Raw genomic sequence first — 19944 nt, forward strand, 5'->3', positions numbered from 1 at the left:
CTTAACAGAAGTTTCAGCTTTCTGGCAGATTCAATCTATGTTCATACTATACTTTCTCTACAATTCCAGAGAGCTGTGACATATAAAAAGAAGTGCTAATTATTCAAGCTCTAATTATTGGTGTTCCAAATGTGCACAATTTGATTATTTGTTTATGCAAGTATTAAAGGGAATATATTCACATTATCAAAGTGATCAAATATTTTACTAAATTCACAGAAACATGAAAAATATCCATTCAGTTCTAACAAACTGCCACAGTGTTTAAGTCAAAATAAACTCATATTTGAAACTATATAACACAGCAGCAGCAGCAGCACAGCAATGTAATATCAACAAAGCTCCTCAAAAGAAGAATGCTCTGTGAACTAGTGCCATCAAAGGCAAGAGCAGAACTGCAGATAAAGACATGTTTTTCTTGAACAGTTGAGTCAGGTGGAATTGGGCAAGTCTTCAACAGCTGCCTCAAAAAGGTAACAGGGTGGATAAGTAACAATGAATTGAAGCTCAATCCAGACTGCTGGGCTAGTGGCAAAGCTGCCCCAAAACTGATTTAGCCTCTCCTGAAAAGGGGCTGTACTCACCCTGATGGAGCATTTCCAAACCTTGTGGTGGGATCCAAAAATTTTAATAACAGGTTCCAATGGTGGTGGGATTCAAACAGTGGTGCTGCCGCACACACGCACCTCCAGTCCCTATTGGGCACTCAACCCTTTCTTGGCACTCAGAAAAAATTAGTAACCACTTCTAGAGAAGTGGTGAGAACTGGTTGGATCCCACCTCTGATCCAGGCCTAGGTTTGGACTCATGGTACATCGAGCTTTTATAAGCTTTGGCTGATAAGCCAGCTATGGCCCTTTCTTGAAAAAAGTGATCTGGCTGTAGCTGGAGACGATGCAGCTACAGATAGCAAGCTGAAAGTGATGCTGCCCCTTCCCCCCTGAAAGTGACCTTTACAGCCCAATGAGCTGCGCCACTGATTTTTGCAGGAATAAGTCTGTGCTGGCAAATATGGGCGTTCCCAGGTACAGTGAGCCGACTAAATCCAGCCCCACCCCCAGGAACTGCCTCCTTTGATGCTGGCACAGGCTCCTGCACTGTTGTTGCAGTGTTGGCACCATAGCTTCACTGGCATCCTGGCATCCTGCTGCCACATGGCTCCCCAACACCAGCCTAAGTGCCTCTTACACTGGCACATGTGGCATTTACACCGGCACAGGCATCATACCGCCTCCTAAGTGGTTCCACATTCCCTCCCCAGGATTTCCCTGGGAATGAAAAATCCTAGAGGTCTCTGCATAACTATTTTCCCCAAAGTTATTTTTATAAGGTTCTTCCGAGTTTGCATTCCATCTTACCTACATTCAAAAGTACGGAACAGTTTGAAGAGAATGCATGCTTTAATTGTAACTAAGAAAGACTGCTTAGGCAGAATTCACAGTATTCTCCAATAGTTCCCTTGCTCCATATCAAAAATTGATTTACGAGTACCCTTGGCTTGAAAACTAGTTTTCCGGGTAGCACAGGGAGAGCTGCTTGAAATACCACAGGGAGAGCTGTTTGAAATACCAGCTCCAAAGATGGTATTTGGCTACATAAACACATTGCACTGTACTTCCGATATCTGAATATACAAGTGTCTGTATATTCTGCATATACAAAAATAAAGCAAAGACACAAAACACTCTGAGCGAACAGTCTTCCACAATAGGCACTGCAACCATAATTAAGAATGTTATGAAGTAGAAACACTCACCCTAAAATTCGGTTCATTCCATGCCTGGCAACATAGTGTAACGGAGTGTTATGCTGGTAGGGCTCTCCATAAGAAATATTAGGATCCAGAGATTCTTTTAGTTGAGGATTACTCTCATATATCTGGCAAGCCAAATTTTCATCTCCATTTATAAGTGCTTTGCGAAATTTCGTAGTTGTATTTCCCATGTTGTCTTCAAAAAAGTGATGCTTCTTTTGTATCTGTTTAAGTACTTGCTGTGTATTTCAGCAACATGTTTTAGGTTCTGGAGAAAAACAACAGTATTTCAAATGCAAATAAATTCTATTACAATTTTTTCTAACAATTATGAAATTCAATCTAAACAAATCAAACTGAAATGTTTTTCTGCCAAGCTTATAGGAACAGGAATTCCTGTAGCTATCCAGTTCCACAAAGTTTAACTTTTGCTCTGTTAAACTATAACATTTTTCCTCCATAAACATGGCAAAACTATTTCCAAACACACACTTTGGACTCTTACCATTGGGAAAAAAAATAAGAATAAAACCCTTCCTTATATAAGAATGCAAGACAAATCTCAAACTTAGTACTTTCAATGATACCTTTAAAATTTAGCAAACCGAAAAGAATGTGTAAAAACACTGGAATTATACTTAGAGGACTAAGAATAATTAACACATTTTTTTCACATAAAACCTAACACTATATATTCTAAAAAAGCTTAACAATTTCATAAATGATCCAAAAACCAGAAATTATAAATTAGGATATTTCTTTCCTTTGACTTCCACACTACCTAAGCAAAAACCACACTCTACAATACTACACTTACAACTTAGCCTCCAAAAACTCACAGGTTTCTTATTACTATTAAAATTTTATTCCAGTGTAATTTCAATGAACTTGAGCCCCATTCTGCAGATGCCATGAGTGGATCTCCACTAGTCATTTTATGTAGGAGGTTTGAAAAAACATACAATAATAACAAACAGAATGCTTTTATTTTCTCTTTCACCCCCTATCCACCTTCTTTATAAAGCAATACTAAAGCTGAGATTATGGATCAATCTTTAATAAGATAACCAGCACATTGTGAAGGTTGTCTTAAGGTGTAAAGAACTATCTTCTAGATCAGGGGTAGGGAACCTTTAACACTCAAAGAGCCATTTGGACCCGTTTTCCATGGGAAAAGAAAACACTTGGAACCGCAAATAATTTTTGACATTTAAAATAAAGATAACACTATATATAGAGGGGTTTTTTTAACCTTTTACTCCGCTCATTCTGAGAAGTGAATGGATGCACCCGCCCTGCAGCCTGCAGGGTGGGCAAGGATGAAGCCGGCAGCTCGGCCTTGCCGGCCGCCGGGAAAGCGCCCGCCCCGCTCCAACAGGGCGGGCGAGAGGGGAAGCCCGCGGTGCGGCCCAGCCGACCGTGGGCAGTTGGTGTGCCCGCCCTGCTGCCTGCAGGGCAGGCAAGGATGGGGCCAGCAGCTCGGCTCGTGGAGCCACAGTGCAAGGGCAGAAGAGCCGCATGCGGCTCTCGAGCCGCAGGTTCCCTACCCCTGTTCTAGATAAACCACAGTGAGGCACTTTTTGAACTATTGAAAAAACTGTGAGGATATTGGGATAGATATAGTGATTTGTCAGTGCCAGAAGGACAAATCTGTGTTGTGTTCCTCTACTTGTCTGCAGTCTGTTTACAAACCATGGAAGTTGATTCTGGAGTTGCAGGACTGCATTATAGGAGCAAAAATAAGGCCACCTCTCTTTTCTGCAAACACAGCTTTGCTGACCATCATTTATTTATGCAGCACGTATTAATAAGTAGTCATTATAGGTGATTGTAGGTCCTACAATCTTGGGAAGCAAAACATTAGCACCCCCTCACTCTTTCTCTTACTGCACATTAATGGTCCCCCTTTCTCATACATACAGTATGCAGGTATCAACACTCCTCTCTTGCTCCCATGGTCATACAGCACACCCACACATTTATCTCCCTTGCCATGTCTTCATTCAAATACACCCACAGCAGCACCACCCCTTCCATGTTACACACAGAAGCGGTGTTCATCCTTTCTCCCTCCAATACAGAACCTACTTCCCCCTTTCCACTGCCTACTGAATTCTGAAAAGCTACTCAATCTGGAAATGCCTAGTTTTTTTCTTCCAGTACAAACTCCACCCTGTGAAATTCAATCTGCCTGTCACACGCATGCTGCATTTGTCAGAAACCCCTCCCCCCATTTTAACATCAGGAACAGCTGCCCAATTTGACAGCAGCTTCCTACTTAACATGAAGTTCTGCAGCTCATAACTTTAAAGATACACAACAGATTCTCAGTAAACCAATGATGAGTGGGCCAGTGTAACATCACTGAATTCTGGTCATCATCAAAATCAGCAAATGGAGAAACTTAAGAAAAGGGCAGCAGTTGCAAACAATGACTCTGCAATTGCAAAGGAAACAGTCACAATTCAGCCATTCACCAGATTATGTCAGATTATACCCTCAACCGGTCACTGTTTCAGGCCAAATTTGATACTGACAGGACACACTGTTATTACAAACAATAGTCTGGTCAGGCAGCATAATGATGACATTAGAAAAACCGGCTGGTTTTGTTAACACAGCCACTCTTCCAGCTGCATAATTAATGTAAATAATGTATTTTGACTAGAGTGAGGGATCCTTAACACAATCACTTGAAAAGCAATTTTTTAAAGCAATTCCTATTTCATGCTTAGAAGCACGACATTGAAGAAAAGGTAATACACCACGCCATGCCAAATCTTCATGAGCAAACGTTCCCAGTCCAACGAAGAAGCTTTTGTGAGCTTTGCAACGTTCCCTAAAGGTCAACACAAAGCCATATCATAGCAAAGAGAGAAGTTATTGTCCTCAGTCTGAAATTCTCAGTAGGCTTCCTGACAACTGCACAGCGCAGCTGGCTGCAAGATGAATAGAAATCAAGAAAGCAAATCAGAATGAGGGTAACGCTTCTTATCTTCACTCCACACCGAGAGGGCGGTGACATTTTCCTAACAGCAAAACATTTAGTTCAGTCCAATCTTAATTGGCTCCCAATAGTCTGTATAATTTACCGGTGGCAAGTCATACTTTTTTCTTCTGCAGGGTGAGATTCAGACTTATAACTTTGTTCCAAGAGATAAGGTAGGTGCAACAATCACAATGAACAGTTTAGATAGTCTGCAAACATACTCACCTGAGCATGCAATGTCTATTGGTACCAAACGAAACTACTTTCTGTTGAACGTGCTGCCTCACAACTATACTACTACTATGGCCCAAACAACTATTCAGCCGTTCCCAAACACTCTCCCTAATAATTCTGTATTAAGGTGTCTTTGAAAGGTTTCTCACATTATGCTGCAGCATACAAAACAGGCCTTGGCTAGACAGCAGGTAAAAAGGGAGTGGACGGCGAAAAGGCTCTTTTGGAAAAAGAGGCATTTTATACACAGATATCAGGAATACATTCAATAGATCTCAGGCATACATTTTACAGAGTGCCGTATCTAATAGGCATAAGCAAACACCTAAGTTTCACTAGACACAGTGTGAAACAGACTTTTCTCTTTGATACACCTCTGAAGATGCCAGCCACAAATGCAGGCGACCACGGCCACACAGCCCAGAAAACCCACCATACATATGAGAGTGCAGTACTAGAATGGAATGAACTCCATAGAGTTTCTAGAAGACTAACCAACAAACTGACATTCAAATCTCTTTCTCATGGGAGAGTCTGGTCCTTTGTGTATGCCCTCAGAAAAGTGGTAAGCACCCTTCCTCTCAGTTCCTTTACACTACTATAGGTAGCTCTCCAAAATGTGGTCAGAGAGAGTCCAGCAGCGTGATAGGGCAGGTAGTACCACTCAACAAATATCAATTGCAGAGAAACAACTTGGGTTTTTTCCTTCTTAGTTTTTGTGCATATGAAAAGTTAGGAAGTGACATACCTGAAGGTAAGTGCTGGCATTGTCTCAAGAAGCAGACAGACCCAGAGGCATACCTAGGCAAACTGGAGCCCTGGGCAAAACCTGAGTTTTGATGCCCCCCCCCCCATGGGCACCCTCCCTCACCGTGACCAAACAATGATTTTTTCCACCAGGTCATTTCAAAGTCACCATCACATTATAGAACATGCCCCGACTCACAAATCTGAACACAGCAATGGGCCATGCCACACAGCAGAAATAATTTTTGGAAAACATTTTCAAAATGCTTCCAAAATGTTTTATTACTGCTATGAAAACATTTTATGGCGTTGTACCCAGTCCCCCCAATTGGGGGAAACAGCATCACTTTCAATGCTATTTAAACTGGGGACCCCAGATTCTACCTTTAAGGATTTAAAAGGAGAATATGGGCTCCCTAGTTTAAGCAAGTGATGCTGGAATCCACCCCCAAACAGCATCATTTTCAATGGTATTTGAACTAGGGAGCCCAGATTCTCCTTTTAAGTCCACCTTAATGGGAGAATCTGGGGTCCCCAGTTTAAACAACATTGAAAGTGATGCTATTTTGGGGTGGATTCTCCACCGCCCTGAAACAGGATCTCTTTCAATGTTAAAACTGGGGACCTCAGAATCTCCCTTTAAATCCATGCCGAAGGGGGTGGATTTAATAATAATAACAACAATAATAACCTTTATTAGGCATTGAGAAAATACAAGAAAGAAAGCAAACAAACATTGGCAGAAAGGGAGTGGATTTAAAAAGAGTATCTGGGGAAATGTAGGGGGTGCCTGTTGTCAGGGGTGCAATTATTCAGATAGCAGCACCAAAATTTCAGAGTATCTTCATGAGACCCTACTGATGATACCACCCAGGTTCAGGGGATCCAAAGTTATGGACCCTCAATTGTGTAGCCCCTATCTCCTATTAGCTCCTATTGGAAACAATGGGGAATGGGGGCACTCCCTTTGGGAGTCCATAACTTTGGATTCCCTAAACCAAACTTGGGTCATATCATCGAGGAGTCTCCCAAAAAATCCCTGAAATTTAGGTGCTGCTAGCCTAAAATCGGCTTCCCCTGCAGGCCAAAAACGGAAAAACACTGAAAATACAAAATCCCCCACAAACGAACCTGCAACTTTGTCACCCACCACAAGGTGGTGCCCACTTTGCCCAATGGGAGGAACGCCTTTGGGCAGACCACAAAATTTGGGAATCAATGGCATATCTGGGGGGGGCGGGGGGGAAGGGGACATACAATCCAAGCACCACTTTCAAGTGTCATGTGGGGGTGCATTCAGTCAGTCCCCCCTTCCCCCTAGGAACAAGCAGTGCTCAGTGGAGCAGTGGCAGTAGCAAGGTGCCCTCCTGCTCTTCCACCCCTCGCAAACCAGAAAGGCAGCCAAGGAGCCACGGGAGGTGGTCAGGGCAGAGCAGGGGGCGGGCACAGCTGTGCAGCTCTCTCAATACCAGGCATCGCCAGACAGCACTCATGAGAGAAGAGGAGGAGGAAGAAGAAGAGGAGGAGGAGGAGGAGGAATTTGGATTTATATCCCCCCTTTCTCTCCTGAAGGAGACTCAAAGGGGCTTACAATCTCCTTGTCCTTTCCCCCTCACAACAAACACCCTGTGAGGTGGGTGGGGCTGAGAGAGCTGTGACTACCCCAAGGTCACCCAGCTGCCAGTGGGACTTTTAATATATATATAAATATACTAAAAATATAAATGCCAGTGTCTTACTGACTATACTTACTATGTTAAAACGTTAAGATTTCAGGCAGAAGTAAAGAGACCAGGAAGAGAACTAACATGTAGGGAACATGTAGGAAAGACAGAAAACAAGAGGATGAATGCCTACAGCATGAAGACGGTCAGATTATGGAACATATGGCTAATTAGCCTATCACTGACAATAAACTTTGTATGGGAAGCAAAAGGCAGGCAGGGGTGAAAAGAGGCAGAACGGAAATTAAAAGAATAAAAGAAGCCCACAGAACAAAGAGAATACCTAGGGCAGAGTGTCCATGCATATAAAGGCCAGTTTACATAATACCTGTGAACCATTTACAATATACAACATGCCCCCACCAGTAGACTGGAACACTTAAATACCTCATGTTCTAATATGAAACAAAAGTCCAACAAAACCCAAATACAAGATGCTCTAGAGCTCAGGCACAAATCTTTTTAAAAAGACTATTGTCATCTTTGTGTTACAGGCAGCATGACTTTGCTGCTCTCCCAAAGGCATCTTAATTTTCCATCAGAGGTACACACACCCCCATTTTCCTCTCACAAGGAGGCAATTCAGCCAGTCAATACCACTTAAAGACATTTCACTTCAAAGCAGGAAAGTTATCTACAGCATGAAATACATTGTTAGAAAGAAAAGCGTTACAATCTATACAAAATCTAGAATTACTTTAAAATTATTCCAGATTCTTGATAAGGATACTAAGAATTTCCATGTGTATAAGAAGTCCTAGGAACAAGGAAGGAAGGAAGGAAGGAAGGAAGGAAGGAAGGAAGGAAGGAAGGAAGGAAGGAAGGAAGGAAGGAAGGAAGGAAGGAAGGAAGGAAGGAAGGAAGGAAGGAAGGAAGGAAGGAAGAGGGGAAGAGGGGAAGAGGGGAAGAGGGGAAGAGGGGAAGAGGGGAAGAAATGTCAGATGATCTGAGCACACTCTGGTTTATGTTCTTACAGAGCGCTGTGTCTAAGAAAATGTAATAAACATAACCACAATCTGGACATCCTAATCAACATTATTTGCTGGTATTACAAATATTATCGTGTATGAATGTTTTCCTTAATCATATACAAATGTTTCAGCTGAAATATGACTATTGCATTGCGCAATGCAAATGGTTACTATTAGCATAGAAATAGGATAATTAAAGTCCAATGATAATTAGATGACATTAAAATCTTATTTTCAAACAACAAACACGACTGGCAATTTTGATGGGCCCAGGAGGGGGAGAAAAGCATTTCTGTGCTATTAAGCAACTACAAGATAACTGCATGCTTTCTGCTCGCATTAATACCAAGCGGCATCTCCTGTAGTCTCCAGGCAGTGTCACTGGAAAAGTGAAGAACAGTGATGACATGGAGAAATTGGTCCTGGTATTTCCTCACCAGAACAACTGCCTGTTATATAATACTCTGTGTTGCCCAATTGACGATCTAAGCCAGCAATTCTCAAATTTCCATAACTTACAACCCATCAGTTACCCTGTCAAATATCCTGGGTCCAGTCCCATTATGATAGAAACAAACCTCCCACTTTTTCTGAGAACAACATTCATATTCTATTGTTATATTAATCACCTATGGTAAGTTTTAAGGACATAAAAAAACTGCAGTAGCATTTTTAGGGATAAAATGTATTGCTTTAGCTGTAAATCAGAAACAAGCAAAAACAATGATTCCATTAGTAGTTGAAAAATTGCAATCAGAAAGAAAATTGTAATAATGCTGTTGGACAAGTTTTATTGATATGGTAATTATAAAACACAAGGATAGCAAATAAAAAATTGCAGCAGTATTATTGGGATTGAGGAAGCATGATTTCCTAGTATTTGTTATGAAACCCCTGCGTCCTACCTACACTACTTTTACATCACACCAGTGGTTGAGAATCACTATCTAAGCAATGCAAAATAACCGTGAGACTTTTGGAAATATGCCTTGTGCAAGTGCAACATTCCTTCCTCCATCATTACAGAAATAATTGGGTACGACCAAAGCACAAAGCATTCTCTTACGCCATCTCCTTTCTTCTGGAGTGTACATATCTCACTAATCTTAACCAGTGAGAGATTATTGCAGTAACATTAAGCAGCTAGGGCTCTACCACAGGCCACACTTCTTCGGTGATCTGTAACAAAACTGAGGTGGACTGTTCTGAAAAAAAAAACCAGTGGTTTTTTCAGATTTAACATTCAAGCTGGAAGATCTTCATGCAGTTGCTAACGTCAGGCACCAAGTAATGTTGCATTTGGTTGTGGTGGGTTTTCCAGGCTGTGTGGCCAGCCAGCCACAGATGCAGGCAAGAAGTTAGGAACAAGATCCACCAGACCACAGCCACACAGCCCAGAAAACCCACCACAACCAGTTGAATCTGGCTGTGAAAACCTTCGACAATACAATGATAAATTTATTTGACCTAGCTTTCTGTTTAATTGGTTTTTTCCTTAAGGTACTTTGGGTCTCCACTAGGGAGAAACCTGGGCTGTAAATGAAGTAATAAAATAAATACATAAACAACCATTGCATATTATTGGGCACTGTTGTGTTCTATTACTTATCTGCTTCATGTTTTCGTTCAGCTCTACTACACCACACAATTTATTTTATTTCTCATTTTTTAAACAAACATGGTTTTTATGGATTTGTTTGAAGCCTGATCTTAACTGCTTCTTTAATTGTCTTTTTAGAATGGTTTTTGCTGCACATAGTATAATATTGTTGACTGTATGGTTTACATTATTTATGGTTTGTAACTCTGAGTCTGATCTGTTGTGAGTTGCCCTGAGAGCCTTCAAGATGAAAGGCGAGATTAAAAATGGTTTAAATGAATAAAATTAATTAAAAGGAAGCACATGGCTCCCAAGAAGTCACCCATCCAGGCACCAACCAGACTGGCTACACAATTCAGCAAGACTGGTGCCTCATGTTCCTTTACCGGAAAGGAAAGACTTAGATTCATAATCCATTTGTCCCTTCCCCTGTTTAATTAAAATGCAGCCTGTATCACAACCAAGGTCCAAAAAGCAACCAAGCTACTTTTGGTAATACAGCCTTGGTTTTATTCTATAAAAGTGACAAAATTTGTCATTACTTTAAGGACATTTCCCTGAAATTGTTTTGGGTGTGCACTCCCACTGTATGCACCACTGTATTCTGTTCATTTAGAACATTTTTATCCCCTCTGTCCAAAAGAAGTCCTCTCTGTGTTTTGGTTCGCTTACTGGAACTCTTATGCAGGAGATTTAACATTTAAATCACTATTAAATCACTATGGGATATTAAACTGAGTTTTTAGTCTTTGACACCTGTTTTTTACAATAATTGAAGTATTATCGTCGTTACTCTGAATCCAGTTCAAATATGCATAGATACAGCAAATGTATAAAATCAAGATATGCTTGCTAATTATAAAGAATGCTGACAATCTGTCAGAGCTCCAGTTAGTGTTGGGATTATAGCATTACACTAGAGAATGCTGACCATTAAGTGATTGCCTTCTTTCACTGATCAGTCTCTGTTATCATTCATCAATCACATGAGGAATTTCCACCAGTGGGCATATGTTAGATATTCAAAATCAGATAATACATACTATGTGCAGAAAGACAGTAAGGTCCAGAAACTAATTGGCTACCTGAAAGCCCTCCATAGAGCTAAACACTCCAAAGCCTGAACCAGGAGTATTCCTGGCTCCAGAGGCTGATGGAAGCCAGCTAAATTTGGTTCCACTCCTAGGAATGCCCCTAGCCTGGTCCACAGCTTTAGGCTGGCATGGATCTGCAGAGCGCAGGCTCTTCTGGGTTGGTTCTGTGGAGCTGTGCGGCACCTGCTTGCCTCCCAGTTTGCTCTCCCCACCAGCATAGGTGTCACCTACGCTGGCAGGGTGGACATACGTGTCGTTGTGTCCCTGCACTAGTTCCAAAAGCTCACCCCCCCCCCTTCTGGATTGGGCTAACTGCATTTCTCCCAGACTCTATGCTATACCATAAAGTTTGCCCTCCAAAGTGGAGATTTCCCTCTAGGGGAACTGATATCTGTATTCTGCAAGCATCAATATATTTTGCTGCCAGCTATAGGAAGTGTCCCACTCTCTAAAATCAACTCTGATTCAAGTACATAAAGAGACAACCCCATCTAAGTCAATGAAGGGGCAGTCCACCTCTGAATGTCTTTTGCCTTGAAAACACCCCGAGAAGTAGCCATAATTCAGCTTCGACGTGACGGCAAAAACACACAAATCTTCAACTATATTATTTCAGTTACACCCCAACTTTCTTGCCAGTGATGACCCAAGGCATCTCACATCCTCCTCCTAGCCTCCATTTTAGCTTCACAACAACACAGTGAGGTATATTAGACTGAACTGTGTGTGACTGTCCCAAGGTCATTCCGTGAGCTTCCATGGCAGAGTGGGAACATAAAAACTCACTCTGGATCCAAACCACTCTTAGGTGGATTCCGCCTGGGCCTAAAACTACGGCGTGAAACCGGTGTAAACCCTTTTATACCATTTTAAACCGTTTTCACACAGCTGTTTTTGGCCCAGGCGGAATCTGCCTTAGAATGCATGTGTGCAGGTCTCCAGATTTGTGCAAGAAACCAGAGGAGAGCCAAATTTTCCTTAATCAAATGAATGCCCTCTTCCTCTGGCCTCTTTATGGAAACATGGCATCACACAGACAAGTTCATTTAGGCAGGTATGCTGAGGAGGAGCTACAAGGCAGCAGATTCCAGCTAAGTGATGATACATTTCTTCACAGAGGAAAAATTACTTGCTGAGGAAAACTTTTATTGGAGATGAGTGGGAGAGGTCTATATATACTCAACGGCCTCTAAGTTTGCATTTTTATAAGTGGCACAGGTCACGAATACCCAGGAATCAGGACTATCACTTCCAACTCCATTTGCTGTGGAGGTAAAAGGCCTCCACATGATGCAGTCTAGAGTCCAGAAGGGCCGACAGTTTCTGCCATTTACTAATTGTCTCCGCTTTGTTACTAAGATTTTCTTAATTGGCTAAATGCCAGCCCTATAATTGGCAACCACAGAGTAGGTCAGAAGATAAATCCATGGTGCAGATGTAAACCAGTTTCATTCATTACTGTACTGTTTTACCTTATTTGCCAAGGTGCTCACAAAATAGGCCTTTTTCAGCTGAGTTAGATGAAGAAATACCTCCCCACACACAAAAAAACCCTCAATCTGCCCAACATATTTAGCCTACCTAAAACAAATAGCATTTTTTGTAGAAGTTTATCTCCAGCATGAAATTTCAGTCATATGCTTTTCCACTGAAAGATTGAAGCAAATATCCGCCACATGCTGGATCTTCTCTGTTGTAGAATTCTTCACTTGGGTCCTAGTACCTACCTAGTTCTACTCTCCCTCCATTTGAACGCAAAAATAAACTAAAAAAAACCCACGCTCAGAACTTTGATGGTGTCAAACACATGATCAGAGCGGCTGTGCCAACTGTGATAAGGGGTATAAGCCCTGCCTGGGGTCATGGTGAGGGCTGCACAGGCAGCAGAAGAGTGGGTGATCCATGGCATGCAACAAGGCTGTGGACGGCACAAGCCCGCTGGCAAGAGGCCACTCAGCCACTCCCAGACACCCAAGTGAGTTGCAGTGAGACTTGGTGGGCGCAACAACATGGGTAATCCAGTTCTCCTCTCCAAATGCGTAACTCACTCTGCCAATTTGTGGCTGTTCTCTGACACTGGCAGAAAAGAGAATGGCTCTGCATCAAAAGTGCCAGCAGAAAAGAAGACAGTTCTGCACAAGTGCTCCAAGGGGGAAAAGACTCGCTAAGGTTATAAATATGAAAGTGTGTAATTTGAGTTGGGGGCTGTCTTGGCTGTACGGCACTGACCACATGTGAGCTGCCTCCCCAGAGCCTGGCCCAGCAGTCACTCTACCAGCAACTCATGGCTCCCCTCACCCTGACCCAACCTCATCCTGCAATGCTCCATAGGGGACAATTAGGGGGCTTGTCTGGGGGAAGGGGAATGATAAGAGTCAGCCACAACCCCTCCTATCCTCCTGCTAAGCACTTCCTGTTCATTTTAACTCTTCTCCAGAGGAAGACATGCCTGGTCCGGCTCCATCAGTCATTTTGCCAAGAAAAAGTATGATGCAGTTTTAAAAAGGCAAGTACTGCTGATAGTCGTTTGATGAACTATAAGTGCTCTTTTATCAAAGTACCATGTTTAATAATGCAAAATAATGGTTTTGACAAAGGCGGAGCTTAAAAATGAATGTTTATTCTCATATTCATTCAGAACTATTTTCTAATGCAGAAGCGTGCTATTTTCTCTTCAGTGGAACCACAACTGACCGCAATTTAATCTTTTGGTGGAAAAGAGTATAGTCAATGCTAAATCGTTTCCCATCATAAGGAAGTACTGAGAACTGCAAAGCGTCGGCGTCATTGATCCATAATAAAATCAATTAGATTTTTTATGATATACAGATTAATCAATAATGACAGAAGTCTACCTTTTTATATTATCATCTGACACACAGATCAATAAAATCAAGACATTAAAAATCTCTGTTAGATTAAATCAAAATTCATCCAGCATCCCATGTTTGACAGCAGCCAGCTAGATGCCTCTGTGAAACCCACAACCCTTCCCACACAGCTTGTTGTCAACTGGTATTAAGCGGCAAAATAAATATGAGATTTCCTTAGGTGCATGGTTCACCACAGTATACTCAGACCGCATCTCTGGTTGACTGCTGAGAAGCAATGGGAAGTGGACATATGCTAGAATAAAACTTGTACCATTACTATAGAGCCAACTGTCTAAAGAAACAATGAAGAAGGAGGAGGAGGAGAAGAAAAGTTGGATTTATATCCTCCCTTTCACTCCTGCTAGGAGACTCAAAGGGGCTAACAAACTCCTTTCCCTTCCCTCCTCATAACAAACACCCTGTGAGGTAGGTGGGGCTGAGAGAGCTCAGAAGAACTGTGACTAGCCCAAGGTCACCCAGCTGGCGTGTGCTGGAGTGCACAGGTTAATCAGAATTCCCTAGATAAGCCTCCACAGCTCAAGCGGCAGAGTGGGGAATCAAACTCGGTTTCTCCAGATTAGAGTACACCTGCTCTTAACCACTATGCCACTGCTGCTCTCAATGCAGTGTTACTATGGAAGAGGACCTTACAGCAGCGGTCCCCAGCCTTATTGAACAGTAGACACCTTCAGAAATCTAATTCAGATAGGTAGGCACAACCACAGAGAGGATGTCAAAGGAGGAGCTAGTCACATAACTTTGACTGAAACTCTTCAGCATGTCATGCATATATTCTTAAAAATAAACATCTTATTTTAAAAAATGTTTTTAAAAATGAACATATTGTTCAAAAATATTCTACATACACACAAACATACATGTTGAACTAGCTAAGAAACACTCACCCAGCAGCATCTGTCAGATCACCAGCGGCCAATCAGAACCTCTGTTGGCCCCACCCATTTTCTAAAATATTTGGTGGTTGCCGGGAGAGGTGTCAGTGGATGCCCAGGCGCTCATGGGCACCATGTTGGGAACCTTGCCCAACATATTTAATGACACTGCTATTGAGCTGAAAGTTTGGTTGAAGTTATCATGAACCACAACGCTGCCTTTTCATAAAGTGCACACTAGGAACTGCATTTTCTAATGCAATTGTATTCATGGCTGGAAATTGGGTAAGTATTACTGCCGACCTACAGAAGTAAAATAAAGTTAGAAAGTTACAAAATGCCAGATAGGACAAACCAGCAGAGAAAAGTTCAGAGAATAATAATCTTTACTGTTCTAGAAAACAAAGTCATTCCCTTCTGTACTAGAATGTTTAGCTCAATACGAACAGTGTCTGCCATCATTAGATACAATGAGTTACATAGCCACATAGCTCTTGTTCTAAACAAAGCTCTCCATTTGACAGCATGCTATGTCATGGGACTGACTTTCATAATAGAGAAGATTCTCCCAACAGTATGAATGGGTCATTCAGACACTTTGGGTTCCAACTGCTTTACTCCAGCAGACTACTGAAAGGGAAAGAGGCACCTATATGTGTCAGTAGTTCATTTCCTCTTGACCAAAAACAAGAAGTAACATTCAGAAATATTTGAGTGAGTCTTTCATTATAACTGAAAATGAAGTTTTCTTTCATTGTTACACAACTAATGACTAAATTTTTAGCATGGGAAATAAGGGAGAGTGATCGTAGAAGGAAAAGCAGGTTGCAGAGCTCTCCAATCTCCCAGCGATCATTACGGGACGGGCAGGATTAGGTCTATGTAGAATTATGAAGTATGCATCTCCCATCTATAACATTTACAGGAAAATCCTGAGCCGGGTTGCCCCCTTCTAATGCCCACTGACATCAACAGATTTATAAGGGGGTTCCTGCCCTAGGGTTGCACAGTAATGTCCTGGAAACAGACTGTAACAACTGAGACCTTATCCAAAATCACATTTTCACTTTATATATTTTAACAAATTTACAGTTCACAGCAAAGTACTAAATATTTGATCTACCTTTCAAAATGTATCTAAAATTAGTTTAGCCTGTGGCAGTAGCACCCTTCCATTTGTAGGCGATTAGGCTAGGATTCCAAAAGGATCTATTTGTGTGCTGTTCTTTTTATTCTTCAGTGGCAATTAATAGATCATACACAGTGATCTAATCTTATTGACACATCACATGGAAAGTTATGTTTCCCTAAATAGCTATTTCAGTTAATACGTTCCTAAAAGACTGAGTACCAGCCCTCAAGTCTAACTAAGTAAACTATCAAATATAAGCAGAAGTCACTAGCCGTCACAATATTTTTAGACCTTAACTGCATATTTTTTTTATAATGGACTTACTTACTCCTTATGAGAAAAAAAAGTTGCCCATTCCCTAATACTTCAAATTTTTGCTAGCCTTGAATTATTCTGAATCACCAGTGTGCTGTCCCATAATGCCTTCCACAAGTAAACACAACATTCCAGAGATTATCCTGCAACTCTTCATGCACACTCAAGAGGATTAGGGATTTCTTTAGGTGAAATACTGCAGGTTATTTAAGACCACAGGTAGGTACTGCTATACAGGACAAGCTGTGTATTGTAGAAATTCGGTAGTGTTAATATAAACAGTCTCATAAGAATATGCAGTTTAAAACTTTATCTTTCCCCTGGAAAGTTACTGTTGCCACAGCCTACAGAACTGGTTCTAAGAACTTTACCTCTGGGCAATTTATCTGAGAACAAGAATGTAGGCAACAATAAAATAGCTGCCATTGGGGTTGGGCCAATCACAATACTTCTGCTATGAGGACAGTGGAGGGTACCAGGCCAAGCATTTTCCTATGACGGAGACAGCTATTTCCAAATGGGTTTTCCCTGCAGATATAAAGAAGATACCTTATGGGCATCTTCTGTTGTAACCAAATGGAGAAAAGTCAAGATTGATTTTTGGGGAAGAAGCTTTATTTTTATTTTATTTTTCCATTTGTATCCCGCCCTCCCCAACAGAGCTCAGGGCGGCGAATAACAACCAATAATAAAACCAATACAATCATGACTAACAACCAATAAAACAATATAACAGTAAAAAAAACAACCCCAGATGGTGAAAAAGCTCACCCCGCTCCCCAATGCACCCATGGGAGGCCAACAATGATAACAGGTCAGGCCAGCCAGCTAGATGGAAATGCCTGGTGGAAAAGCTCTGTCTTGCAGGCCCTGTGGAAACGGTTCAAGTCCTGCAGGGCCCAGATCTCGCTAGGCAGCTTATTCCACCAGGTAGGGGTCAGGGCTGTAAAAGCCCTGGCCCTCATAGAAGCCAGCCGGACATCCTTTGTGCCAGGGACCTCCAGCAGGTCTTCTTTGAAGGAAGAAGAAAATTGGCACCAGGAATACAGTGGCAGGTGCCATGACACCCAGAGACACCACACTAGGCATTACTGCCCTATGTAAACCAATTTGCCAACCAAGATGTGCGTCTCTCAGCATCACCCTGTTGTTCCTTTTCCTAGGGTGAGGACAACAGCTGCAGTCTGCTCATGGCCTCTTTCTGGCTTCAGATCTGTAAGCAGGAATCTATTGGAAGCCAGGATTATTACTATTCTCCCTGCTTTTAAGAAAGCCAGAAAAGCACTACTCAAGAGAGCTCTCAGTTAGTGGCAGCAAGAATTAGTTCTGTGATCATTTGTATACTGATTGTCATATTTTTGTATAAATTGGCTTTCTTAGGCCGAGTGGTGATTTTATAAAATATGGGCTCCTCTGATAAGGAAGAAAAGCAGGTTACAAGATTTGAATAAATGCAGTACACAAATAGCCTTTATGATCTCATGTTTATGTTCTCAGGTAACCCTGTCACCTGAGTGGCAGTCAAAATGCTATTAAACAGGAATTCCTGGACTATACTACTTCAAACTAGGGCTAGCAGGATTACTTGTCTGAATACTTCCCCACAAAGACCAAAGTGCTCCATATACAAGAGAAAAGAACTAATTAAAAACTGGGTTTGGCTGAACCCTTTCCTTCAACACATTAAATTTTTAAGTGCAAGTAACAATCCTCCATATATGGAGCATTCATAAATGACGCCCGCCCCTGCAAAGCTGAAGTGGTAGCGTCCAGGAAAGACTTTCCCATTCATATAAGCCACAGAACTACTGAACAGTGATTAGTAGTCAAAGGTGGTAGTTAACCCAGATTCCGTCAATGCCATTTTGTTTACATGGCTACACAAGACCACACCCCTGTCTTCTGCTTTAAGTGATCTAGATTCTCTTCCTTTCTGCACAGATCACCAGTGCAGATCATAAACCCAAACTTCACCCATACTTACGTGATCTACAATGAAATATGGGTGACTCATCCAGCTCGAGGATATTAAAATAGAAGCTATCAACTGAGCAAGTTTATATATGTACCACTCAGTCCACAGCCAAGCCTAGAATCTCCAACCCTCTGCTGAACGCTTTATATTTCCAGGTGTAGAACTATACACATACCTTTAGTTTTACTTCAGACAGGGTCTAGTTCAATGCCAAATGCAGTCACTAAGGCCAACATATCAGCTAGGGAATGGTGCAGGAGAAGAAACAGGTGCCCACGCAGCCATCCCTTTACACTGCAGCCAGATGCAAGGTAGGCTGCAGAAGAAGCCACCTTCAACCCAAATGAGCAGCAGAGACACGGGACGCATACCTCCTTCTTTGCCATCCTGCTTCTGCTGCCTGCCCTGCATCTGGCAGGGCTGCATTTCCACCGCCCATCCCAGATTCAAGACTTCTTCAACCTGTAACACATCAAGTCCTTACAGACTTATTCCACTCAGGCAAATTGCAGAAGCTACCTATTGGGGCACCATGGGAGGAGACACATACACTCCTGAATCCATCACCAGGTTTACAAGCAGGTTTGCACTTGATTAGTTCCAGAAGCCACCCTTTAAAGAGACACAAAGGGGCTTAAAAACTCTTTTCCCTTCCTCTCCCCACGAGAGGCACCTTGTCTTAGCTGGGGCCAAGAGAGGTCTGAGAAAACTATGACTAGGCCAAGGTCACCCAGCAGGAACATAGGAGAGGGGAAACAAATCTAATTCATCAGGTAAAGACACTGCCACTCATGAGGAGTGGGGAACTAAACCCGGTTCTCCGGATTAAAGTCCACTGCCCTTAACCACTACACCAGGCTAGCATAGGAAGATGCACCCTCCCAACACCCTAGTCACCCCAGCCCAGTCCAAAGCAGGCTGCAAGACCAACCACGCTGCACCAGTCAGAATGCCTGCATCTGCTCCTGCATCCCATCGACCGGGTTGGGAATCCCTGGCACGACGTCCGGAGGACTCCTTGCCCATCAGATGCGCAAAAGCCAAGAAGCCCCGGGGCTCATTCCCTTTACGAGAAAACGAGTCCATTTGTAACGACTGCAACTCGTTATGAATCCGTTGTGCGGAATGAGCCTCATGGCCGCAGAGAGTCCCGGGGCAGCTGCTTTTCCTAGACACTCACCGGCTTCTCATGGGGCGACTGCCCGGCTCCTCTCGTTCACGCAGCCGGCGCCTCCGTCCGTCCATCCATCCATCCGTTCCGGGATACCGGCTGCTGCCTGGCCTGGAATGAAACCGCCTCCTCTTCCCCCGACCCCCGGGGTGCAAGGAGGTGCTCCGTGCAGAAATATAGGGAGGCCCCGACTCGGATGCAGCCGGAGGAGACCGGGCGAGGAGCCCCGGCCGTGCCCACTCGCCCCGGCCCCTTTGTTCGCCCTCGGCGGCGCTTCAGCCTCCCGTCCGTCCCTGGGCTGCAGCTCCTCCGCTCGGCTCCTTTCCCTCCCCGTCAGGGGCCAAGTCCCGGTCCCGGCCGAAGCGGAGGCATCTGGCTCGGCGACCCGCCGCTCCGCCCGCGGCCAACAACACCGCGGCGGCGACAAGCGATCGGGCCTCCGACCCGGAAGCTCATCGGGCGCCGGAGCCGCA

General features: G+C 43.0%; 1 protein-coding gene across 2 annotated transcripts in view; it reads right to left on the reverse strand.

Annotated features, from left to right (window-relative positions):
- ANKIB1 (ankyrin repeat and IBR domain containing 1) overlaps nt 1–19931 on the reverse strand; it is a 58951-nt gene extending 39020 nt beyond the window's left edge. For both annotated transcript variants that reach the window (XM_048510873.1, XM_048510872.1), the window contains exons 1-2: nt 19481–19931; nt 1757–2021 (exon numbers count right to left, since the gene is read on the reverse strand). In XM_048510873.1, coding sequence (XP_048366830.1) covers nt 1757–1944 — 188 coding nt within the window. In that variant the 5' untranslated portion in view covers nt 1945–2021; nt 19481–19931. The remainder of the gene's footprint in view (nt 1–1756; nt 2022–19480) is intronic.
- Between the last annotated feature and the right edge of the window lie 13 nt (nt 19932–19944).

Source organism: Sphaerodactylus townsendi, linkage group LG11 (assembly GCF_021028975.2).
Source record: "Sphaerodactylus townsendi isolate TG3544 linkage group LG11, MPM_Stown_v2.3, whole genome shotgun sequence".
NCBI lineage: Eukaryota > Metazoa > Chordata > Lepidosauria > Squamata > Sphaerodactylidae > Sphaerodactylus > Sphaerodactylus townsendi.